Source organism: Danio rerio, chromosome 3 (genome assembly GCF_049306965.1).
Source record: "Danio rerio strain Tuebingen ecotype United States chromosome 3, GRCz12tu, whole genome shotgun sequence".
NCBI lineage: Eukaryota > Metazoa > Chordata > Actinopteri > Cypriniformes > Danionidae > Danio > Danio rerio.
In genome coordinates this window covers 21,729,907-21,741,659 of record NC_133178.1, presented here as the reverse complement: position 1 = coordinate 21,741,659, position 11,753 = coordinate 21,729,907, and the positions used below count along the sequence as shown (strand labels likewise).

The window sequence follows — 11,753 nt, the reverse complement described above, 5'->3', positions numbered from 1 at the left end:
CAAAGTTTAAAACCACGAGGGAGAATAACAGAAGGAGTTTATATTAATTGGGTGAACTCCTTTAATAGGTCAGATTGCGACTTAGCAAAAATAAAAAAATTTAAATAAGTCTACAGCACTACAATTAAGTGGAGTAGACTGCATCTTTAAAATAATAATAATAATAATAATGGATGCTGTTGTTCTGATTGTGAATTTCATTTTTTGGTTTGTTTTTTTTTGATAAAAATGATTTATTTTATGCAAAAATTGATTTTTATTTTATTTTGTCCGTGGCTGAATCAAGCTTCCACCAAACGTTGAAATAGCACAAGGAAATGGAAAGGAAAGCTGCAAGCAATTCTGAAAAGATCGTAGAGCTTCAAAACACCACCAGTGAGATTTTTCTCTTTTTTTATTTATTTGTTCATTACTATTTGAAAATAAAAAATAAAATACTGCGAAAGAAACCTATAGGCCAACAGCAACCCCGTTAGCACACAGCCATACGAACTGCTGTGTAACGCGGATATGCCCGTCACAGCTTGGCGCCACTGCTAGAGCCTCCATCAGGCTACAAAGTTCACGAGGCTGGGACGGGGAGGATTTCCACCCGTCCCCCCTGTCCCAGTCTCTCAACATGGCAAGAGATCACTTTAATGTTTACTTCCCCCCCAAAAAAGGCGATTACAAATAGTCCCGCTCAGAAAAGAGATCAGTCCTGCTGCGAGAGATGAGCAAGATACGAGCAGTCTTACGCTGACGCATATCTAAAGAAAAACAAAGTAAATCTGAAATAATCAAGGAATGCATGGATCGCATTTACCCTTCCAGTTTGGATGCTTTCGGAAATAATAATAATAATAATAAAGATAATACAAACATTGCATCATGAAAAAAATGGTCCCAATATGGAAGAGGTATTCAAAATGGCAACTACAGGACCAAAATGGAAGAAAATAATGTAATGTTTAACCAAAGGGACTCTCCATTTCCTTCCTGGAGCTGAAGAGACGTCATGAACACGTTCTACATGTAAACTGAAAGGATGTTTGCAGAACTCAAGAGTGTTACTCCTTTGTCCGTCACTTAAAGTGACATTTACAATGTAAGAAATGTAAAAAAAATATTTTTTTCAGAAATTGAGATGTTGGGTAGATGTTAAGTGCAATTCAATTTCCCATCCTGCCCCTTAAGCCCTATTAGTCTATCCAAACCTATGTATAAGAGAAACTATTTGCGCAAAGAAAATTAATAATAATTCAGTCTGAGCAAATTTTTAACGTAATAAAACAGTTTTTGCTTCAATCCTCACACACATTGTGCCACATTTCTTTATGGGTAGAAAGAAAGATCACGGATTACAAGATTTTTTTAGTGAAAAGTGAATCAAAATGAATCACAGAAGTAAACGCAAAGAACAGCGATCCAACAGAACAGAAAAACAAGAAAAGAAATGAGGACATCAGATGTTTTCTCTATCAAATGATATTCTATGACGGCACTGTTTTTGCTCTCTTTTTTTGTGGGTGGAAGCAGTTTTTCTCTTCAGACGTTTAAGATCGTCATCCTTGCTCAAAACGCTGAGTATCAGCTATCTCAACCTTTGTCTGGCGATTGGTTAAAAAAAAAAAAAAAAAACATCAGAAAATATTAATTTAAAACGAACAACACTTCCTTTGTCAGCATAATGTTCCCTCTCTGAGTCTGGGCTCATGATGATAAAGCAGAGTCCTGTGTGTGTTGAGCTTGCTGTGAATGCTGCACTGATATCTGACTCTCCACATCTCGAAAATGTTTCTCGACCTGCGGACAGAGGGTGATGGTTAGCATAGCAAAACGGTAGCATGAAAATGAATAGTTATGTTGTTAGTTTTCTTATATCAGCAGGAGGCTATGTCTTGCTCATTCGTCATTTCTATTTAAGTTTAGGTAATGCTTGCAGCCAGTGTTGCCAGATATAGCTGAGGGTTTCAAGCTCAAAAGCTGTCCAAAACCCACCTAAACACACACACACACACACACACACACACACACACACAATAAACCCCAAAATATTACACTAATATTTTATTTTAATTTATTTAAATCAGAAATTAACAGTTACTTTAATTTTCAGACATTTTTAACCATACAGCAACCAACCCCAACAGTCACAGAACCACTATAGTAAAATTACAACATAAGTGTATCACTTCACAACCCTGTACTTATTGTTCTGTAGATTACACAACCTATTCGTCTATATATTGTAGATCTATTTGTTTAAAGATGATATTTAAACAGTTTATAAATTCTTTGCATTAAATATCCTGTGAAATGTAAATAAAGTATTTTAGATGTTAGTTTCAGTCTGTTTTAAGGATATCAATTAGCTAGTGTGCTCCAATGTGTCTCTAATAAATCTGGTGAGCCTAAAAGTAATCAATTTGGCAACTCCCGAAACGAGAAGCAGGACATGAGTTCTAGCTTTCACAGCAGCCCCATGATTTAGGTAGTTGCATAATGGTATAAATTCCTACCATTTGGCGTTTTGCATTCTTTTAAACACACTGAGGTGCTGGTTTGTCAGTCAGGCAACGCTCCTATGTTCGTTCTTGCGGTCAATTGTGGGAAAAATGATCGATAAACCGCTGTGAGTTTAACTGCAGATGCTGCATGATGCGCTTGAATAAAAATGGGAGTCAGATTTTGATACAACTTTCCTTCACCTGCTTGCAGGTGGGCTACCGCAGTTTAAGCTATGCACTGCTCACTACTAACTGAATGGAATAGGAGCACACAGTTACATTCTGTAAAAAAAAAAAATTGGATACAAAATTTATGTTTCATAACCACTTAAACTTTGTCAGCCCACCCAAGCCATTTTAAATACGCACAACCAAATTCAAAACCACCCAATCTGGCAACACTGCTCGCAGCTTGAAAATTTATGCATAAAATCTGCAGGTAAAATATTAAGATTTTAGGAAAAATATATACAATAATTAATTTCCTTTCTGTGACAACTTATTTCCTAAAGCGAATGGATCAAATATATTAAATAGTTCATTAGAAACAACAAATATTTAAACCCTTTACAATTTTACTATGATTAGTGCTCATCTAAGCATGCAACAATTATGTAGTTTAATTCAACCATTTACTCTTAATGAAATGGCCCTAAAACTTTATAAGTTTCTTTGAACAGAAAAGCAGAAAACATGTAATCACTGACTTCCATAGTAGGAAAAATAAATACTATGGAAGTCAGTGGTTACAAATTTTTCTTTTCAGATCTGGCAACCCTAACGAATGAAGAAACCTCCTCATGAAGAATCATCCCTTGTGATTTCTTTACTTCATAACAGCATCCGGAATAGTCACATTTACAGGACAATACAAATTTAAACACTTCACTAACAATTAGTTGCTCAGTTTGGGATCAGTAAACACACACACTGTTGAATCACTGTAAAAATGATACTTATTACTATCTGCTTGAGGAATGCAGCTTTTACTATGTGTACAGACTAAACATGTTGAGGTTGAACTGAAATGTATAATAAAAATGTAACCACAGTTGTGTGCACAGGCCCCAAAATCAGGATTGTCTATAAATATATAAATTGATCACATTCTTGCTGTTACTTGTTTCGGATATATGGATTTCATGCTAGTTGGTTTCATATATTTGAAAGGTATTATGCTTTTTAAATGCTAGCTTGCAGATAAAAAATGTATTTTTCTATTTTAAAAAACACTTTTTGAACACTAGCAAAATGTAGTGCAGAATTAAGCAACTTACTATTTTGCGCACATGGCTTAAAGCGCTGCCCTCTTTGCCTTTACAGTTGTCCACTTGGTATGGCGGACTGATGACCACATCGTCCATCACGATGATGTTCTTCTCCTGCCATTTGCACTCTTTGATGCTGTGGGTGTAGAAGAAAATGAACAAGTCATTCTTTGCTTTATAATATAATAATAAAAAAAACATGCTAAAATAGTCCAAAACATTTATTCACAATAATAAACTTATATTATTAACTATTATTAACTTAAACTTATAATATAATATAATATAATATAATAATTAAGGTCAAATTAAGAAAATATAATATAAAGGTAATGATTTTCTTTTCTAAAATTTATATTCTCATGTGTGAAAAAGCTCTTAATATGTAAATGAGCAGGCAGAGTTACAAATTAATTTCCTTTTAAACCACAACTAAGCAATCCAAAGCTAACTTGGCAAGAAACCAAAGCTCCATCAGGTAAAAAGTTTTAAGTAAGGATTACCACTGTAAGCCATATGTCAAAATTCCCTGACTTTTCCCTTATTTTTGATAGACTAATTAGCTGAATTTCAATGTTGTATGATGAACAAAAAAAACAACAACAACAGGCAACTGTTGTGTTGAACACTGAGCAGACACAGCCACAGAAATTCAGAAACAGTGCATTCATCTTGACAAGAAATAAATAAAATGACTAAAAATAGGCAAATCTCTTGAAATAATAATAAAAAAAAAACACATTGTTCAGTAAAATTAAATTTTTATAAATGCAATGTAACAACTAAAATAAAAAAGATTTTGCATGATTCGGATAGAGGAATAAATCCCTTACTTCTAATGTCTGGATTAGACCTTTTAAAATTCCATAATATTCCAGAAATACCATAATCCATCAGAACAGTTGAATTAAGCATATCAACATTCCCATACATTTGAGTCCCACTTACGTTTTATGAATGGTCTGGAACAGCTGCTGACCCTCTACAGAGACCCCAGCACTAACTGCATAAGCTAGCGACAACTTATCTTCCTTTTCAGCTCGTGCTCTGTTCACAAGCTGCAGAGAAATGATAACAGCAATGATGATAAATATAAAATATATTTATTTAAAGTATAACTATAACATATAAATTATATTCATATAAATATAAAAATAAAAAAAACAAAGTCATTATTAAAACATTTTAAAAGTGTCCACACAACAATGCCCACTAGGAAAAGCAACAAAGGGCATTCAAAAGTGTGTACTGTACTGTTTCCATGGTAACACAATGACAAAGCAGGGTTTCATCAAGTCAAATGGGATTTTTAATGACCACAGAGAGTTAGGACCTCGGTTTATCGTCTCATCTGAAAGACGGGGCGCAATGACAGTATGGCGTCCCCTTCACTTTACTGGGGCATTAAGGCTGATTTATACTTCTGCGTCAAACGCACGGGTATGCTACAGCGTTGACGCATAGTCCTACACAGTGGCCGTCGCTGACGTGCACCTCTAAAAAAAATGTAACTACACGTCGCAACGACGCGTAGCGCAAGCTCTGTGATTGGTCGGCTTGGTAGCGCTGACGAGTCTGGATGGGACCAAGAGCATTCTCATACCAGTTTGTGAAAAACAAATAAATGCCAAAATTTTTCTTTTTTTTTTCTGAACTATGATGACAATCACACTCTTTCACACAGTGATAACAATAAATATTCAGAAAACTACTGGAATGACTTTACCAGTAAATTGTAAAAAAAAAAAAAAAAAAAAAAAAAGCACTGTTCACACTGGCAAGGACTTTACGGAATTTTTATGGAAAAGAGCATTCACACATCTATTCCAAAATACCTGTAAATTCTGACATCATTACCCAGGTAAGACCTCTAAACGGCTGCGCTTGTATTTATAAACATATGACTTCATTACAAACTCTGTGGTTAGATCATTATCGAGAACAACTTAGATGAATACAAATAGAGGAAGACTTTCGCATGTCAAGATGCATGCTTCACCGGCTGCTTCACGTGCGCACGCGTCAGAGCTTGAAGGTAAACAAACAATGGCTTATCATAAGCATTTAATTGATTTTTTTTATACACAGTTGGCATTAAGAAGGAACAAAGAAACGTTATCTGATTAAAATCTAGCAGCTAAATATGTCTGGAAGCATATCCACAGGCTTTTATTCTCAAACCATGCAGATGTGAATGCATCTGAGTGTTCTGATTGGCTAAAGTAGACGCCTCATGTCAGCACGTTCTAGACGTAAACGCTCACTTTCTGGCAATCTTCCTTCTGCGTTCACACAGCGCTGCATTCCGACAAATTACTAGTAATGTTACAACTTTTCTTTCCAGAAAATAGCCAGAACTAATTTACAGGTATTTACAAAAAGGGCCTGTTCACACATACAGACCTTTCAGGAAAATTGTCGGTAATTTTCCGGAAAGGTCTGTATGTGTAAAAGGGGCTTAAGCAAAATAAATGGACTTACCTTGTTAAAATTGAGAGATGCTAAAGGGGGAGGAGTTTCAGCACGGTCAGTGATGATGTCCACCTCGGACACATAGGCCAAGTTAACAAGCATCACATCGCTAAGGTTGGGTTTACCGCTGGACGGGGCACATTCTGGTCACATGAGTCAAGGTGTCTGGCATTTATGCGTTGATCATAAAAAATGCAATAGAGAAAGAGATAGAAGCTCACAATAGTGCATCCTTTTTACAAGACTGTTATGGTGTGTTTAATGTTTATCAGCATCTTAAATCCTTGAAAGTTTTTAATATTCATTTATTTATTCCTTTTCCTTTAGCTTAGTTCCTTATTTATCAGAGGTCACCATAGTGGAATGAACCGCAAACTATTATATCATATGTTTTACGCAGCAGATGCCCTTCCAGTCACAACCCAGTACTGAGAAACACAGAGAGTATGGGAGCAGGACAGTACATTTGTTGTTCTCTCTTCTGGCTGCCATTATCAGCCCTTTTCTGAAAGTCTTGATAACACCTTCCTCTTTCATTATTTCAGCGAATAGGATTGTAACAAAATATATTGGTGGTACATTCCCATTCACTGCGCTCTAAGTTTACCCAAGCATGCCATGACCCTTTCCACTACTGAGAAATGCGGAAATGTGACAAGGGCCCACCGATGCGACATGTCAGCTGTAAGCCATACCATGCATGTCTCTACTCTGGTTTCATGCGTGGCCTCTCATGTTACCAAACAGGATAAAATGACTGAATGAATGTCTGTCAGTAATGAGATGAGTGTCATGGCGGAGTCTGATTACTAACATGACAGACTGCAATCAGATATGAGCCGTATATACAACCGACAGCAGACTGAGTGTGTTCACGGCTGATGAGTTAATGCCGATTTTAAGTTATTCGGATAGTTTGAGATGATGTTTAATGGAGGTAGTTCTACTAAACAAACAGATCAAATGTTGTTTTCAGTCGCAGAACTATTCTAAAAACAGGAATACAACCAAAGCAGCAAAGATAGTGCTGTCAGCAAATGTAACTTTGTTTAAGCTGACTCCAGGTGTTCAGCTGGTTCTTAGCTCAGAATATGTTTGCTTACACAGAAGTTTAGGGCTCCTTTTAAGCAGTTTGTATTGGAAGCCATACAATGATAATGTAGATTTTTACACAAAACACATCTTGAATTATTTTAGAAACATTCATTTTTTGTTTAGTTTTAGTTTAAACTTTACTGTTCACTTTGCTTGGCACTGAAAGAAAATTCGTCCTTAACACTGGTAACTTGCATGCAACCATACTGCACTCACATAACAGCAACACTCATCAAGACAACAACATGAATTAAAAACTTAAATTAGCCTCATGCATATTACTGCAGATCATTCTTAACAACCGCACCATTCACATTAAACAGTGATCCAATTTATTACAACAACTGCAATTGGGATGAACGACTTTTTAATAAGCCTTTCTTATAGGCTCTAGGAATTTTAAACTTGCATCCTGATAGTAACACTTCAAAAACTGAGTGAAGGGGATGTGTATTATCTTTCAAATCGCATATTCTGTTTTTTCAGAAGTCAAATTGAATCTGCAGCGAATGTTGTTTGTGATCAGTTAATTTATTTGCCTGATCGATAATTTGTGCGTTATAAAATAAATGTTGCGTTAACAAACCATGAAACAATATTATATGTGGGAACACTCAATATTAATGATCTATATGCCACGTTTAAAGTCTGTGTACTAACATTAAAACTTCTCAACTTGCTGAGGAAACTGAGGCGCTGATGGAATACCTATTGAATTTTTCCATGCTAACTGTACAAAACTATTGTCTAGAATTACTTAAACACATAACCCAATTGTTTTTAGATTTGTATTTATGAGTAAAATATAATCTGTGATTTGAGCCAACATAAAGTAAAAACACAACTTATCTATTTTCTAAATGCATATTACAGAGGAAAGATATCCAAACTTGGGCCAGCGGGACAAATTTGGTGTATGGTAACCTTTGATTTAGGCCGCCAATCAATACAAAAAAAATTGATGGACAACTGAGGGCCTAATCGCACTATGCTATCCGAACACTTGGCCGGCACTGGCCCAGTTGGAAGAGGTGGGCCTGAGCATGGTTAACTTGGGCTTTGGCGCGGTACGTTTGTGAGTGCAAAATGCGCCAAAGCCCAAAACTGAAAGCAAGACGTGACTTTAAGGGACTGTTTCATGGATTTTTTAATCAATCTTACTGTTCAATGAACACAAACTGCCATAGTTTATTAAATACACAGACACCTCAATGCACGACAGCTGAGCACCTTCAGCACACCTCCTCATTCCTGCAGCACGAGGACTTCATGACTGTTGGCAGATCTGTTCGGCGAAATATCTGACTGCGTGTCACCGCATCCCTAAGGAGAGTTTGGCGAAATATTTGACTGCATAACACTGCATATCATACTACTTAAACAATATAACTAGAGAAATCTCCACTGTGCTGAGCGAGAGCGCTCACTGAACAGCGCAGCAGCAATGATGTAAGCGTGCCCAGGCCCGGATGTATGTGAGTGCGGGCCGTCGGGGGAGACGAGAGGGGGGACAAGCGTGCTTTGGCCCGGTTCGAGGCAACTGTACATAGTGTGAGTACGGCCTGATGCAGAAGGTTGGGACGAATCCCTCAAACAGAGAAACCATTTGTTTGTCTGTTTAATTGCTGAGCTGCAAAGAGTGTGTTTACATGTTAAACGAATAAAATAGAAGCTTGTCCTTACTGATTCTGGAAAGCTCCACATATACAGATGTCAGTCTGGTCAAAACTATTCAGTTAATAGAGACTTGTGAAGATGGTTAATCATCACTTGTGTAAACCAATAAAATACATGACTAGGCCAACCATCTGAAAGAGTAATCTCACAATACAATATTAAATATAATGCTTATATTATACGTATATTTATATAAGATTTTCTCCCTATATAAGTTAGTACAAACGACTAAATTAAATAGTATGACATGAAGTGACTTAATGTAAATGAATGGCTGCACATTAGCAGGTTAGCAAGAAAACCACTCGTCATGACCAAAACCATAATAAAAATAGAGAATGATGCATGTAAAACGCAAACTAGAATGCCTAATTGTGATGTGCACATTACACATACTACTGCACGTCAGGCAGAGAGACGTTAGCGTTCAAGGCAAGCTAGCTGACGCCCCCTGAGCACGCATGCGTAGAAGCGTGCGGGGAAAAGCAGCAATGTGTGCTTGACAGCCTGTCCACTCTCATTCACCTCCATTAGTGACTAAGACTGATGCTGGAAATAAACGCGCCAAACCCTCCTGTTTAGGAGACAAGCACCATAGGTTTCTAAATAGGGCTAGATTTAATAATTTTGCAGACATTTCTGGATTTACATGCCTTATTTCCACAGCTGTTTAATATCATTGTATGTTCGTTAATGAATCAGGCAAACGATTCGTGGACCCGGTCGACTGAGTCAAGTTGAGCATCTTTTATGTAAACGAATCATTCTAGTTCACCTCAGTGCACAATCTCGTTGTCTTTCCAACAAAATAATATGTCAAACAGTAAGTTTAATGTATTGCATGTGTTAATGTGGGAAGCTTTAGGGACTCGCAAACATGATAGACGACTATGTGACATTAAAATGACAATTACACTAATATAAGAGCAAGTGGCATACGTACTATGAAATATAAATAATACTTATACACACTCTGCTACCACCAATGACAACAGAATCTACAGAAACGACAAGGGAGTTGATTCAAAAGATTCGACTCATTTGAATGAATCAAAAACCCCGCAGCAAAAATAATGTCAATTCCATGTGGTCTCTGTGAGCGTTAAAACCGCACAATTTATACACACGAGCTAAACCGACCAGCAATCAAACAATCTATAAAACATCTAAGTTAGGAAATATTCATTACAGCATTCTTGTCAGACATTTTCGAGTGTTTTCTGAACATGAGGACCCAGTAGAACTACACAAAAGCTCTTACACGACGTCTAAAACACAACATTGCTGAAAAACATCAAAGTAAATCTACATTTCCTATCGCCCGAGTCCAAATGTGTGCTAATATTTGCAGGCCATCAACTAAAAGCCATAGTTATAAACGTGGCAACCAATCGCAGATCCAAAAGAGCACCACCTGACTCGACATGCGCGAAACACGGAAGCGAATGCCTGGTGGACTCACTTCACCCCGCAGCAAACCTCTTTGACAAACCAGGCCTCTAACAGTTGTGAATCCCGACGATTCAATGACAAGCCGCGACGACAAAAGGATACTCAACGTCAGCATCTTGGACGGGTAGTCGAAAGCGACGACCTCTCCTTGCAAGCGCTGCCCCAGGCAGGTGAGGCAGGAGACGTGGCTCCCGACGCTGAAATACTCTCCTGGTCCAGGAGCCGCCATCTTCTCCGCCAGGAAACGGAGCAGTCGCTGCACGTAAACACGCGCAGCCGCGTCAGCACGGGATGGGAGCGCGAGTGGGTGGGCGTGGCGTGTGAATGAATGAAGTGACGCAAAAAAAACCCGCCGCAAGCGAGGTCACGCCCACTTTACTATGGAGTAGTGGATCGTGAATATATTTACTACAGCACTCATTCATCCGCGCCTCCTGCTTTATTCGGACGAGTATTTTGAAATGATATGGGAGACAGCGGTTATCTTCTGGCACCTGAATGAGGTGTTTTTTTCTCTTTCAGAAAAAGTCTGTTTAAAATGACTGAAATTTGAAACAGTGGGGAAAACCTGCTATCATAGCCATTTGTTATGCCTTTTTGTCTAAATCAGAAAAATATTTATTTGCATCACTTACAGTAAAATACAGTAATTATTTGCTGTTTATATTATGTATTTAGAATAAAATATTATTGTCATATTTTTATAAAAAAAATATTTGAACAAAAAATGTCAAATAATAGCGATAATAGTTTTTATTTAAAAAGTTTAGATATTTTTAAAACACTTGTTCATTTATTTTATTTATTTTCTTTGAGATTATATATATATATATATATATATATATATATATATATATATATATATATATATATATATATATATATATAGCCTTTAGGTTTGCTATTTTGTTTTAACATTTAGTGTTATGCAGAAAAAAACGTGCCACATGCATCATTAAATACATTAAAAGGTTATCTCAAACATTTTTATATGAAAAAAAAAAAAAAAAAAAAATATATATATATATATATATATATATATATATATATATATATATAGTTGAAATCATACTTATTAGCCCCCTTAGAGTTTTTTTTTTTTTTTTTTAATATTTCCCACATGATGTTTAACAGAGCAAGGAAATTTTCACAGAATGTCTGATAATATATTTTTTTTCTGGAGAAAGTCTTATTTGTTTTATTTTGGCTAGAATAAAAGCAGTTTTTAATCTTTTAAAAAACATGTTAAGGTGAAAATTATTAGCCCCTTTAAGCTATATTTTTTTGATATTCTACAGAA

The 11,753-nt window shown here is 36.4% G+C and overlaps 1 protein-coding gene across 1 annotated transcript; it reads right to left on the bottom strand.

Annotated features, from left to right (window-relative positions):
• Positions 1-381: 381 nt before the first annotated feature.
• Positions 382-10,690, bottom strand: lsm12a (LSM12 homolog a). Its single transcript, NM_214817.1, is given in 5 exon segments — positions 382-1,785; positions 3,767-3,893; positions 4,706-4,815; positions 6,239-6,372; positions 10,556-10,690. Coding segments are annotated over 5 exon segments (591 nt in total). The 5' UTR covers positions 10,683-10,690; the 3' UTR covers positions 382-1,692.
• Between the last annotated feature and the right edge of the window lie 1,063 nt (positions 10,691-11,753).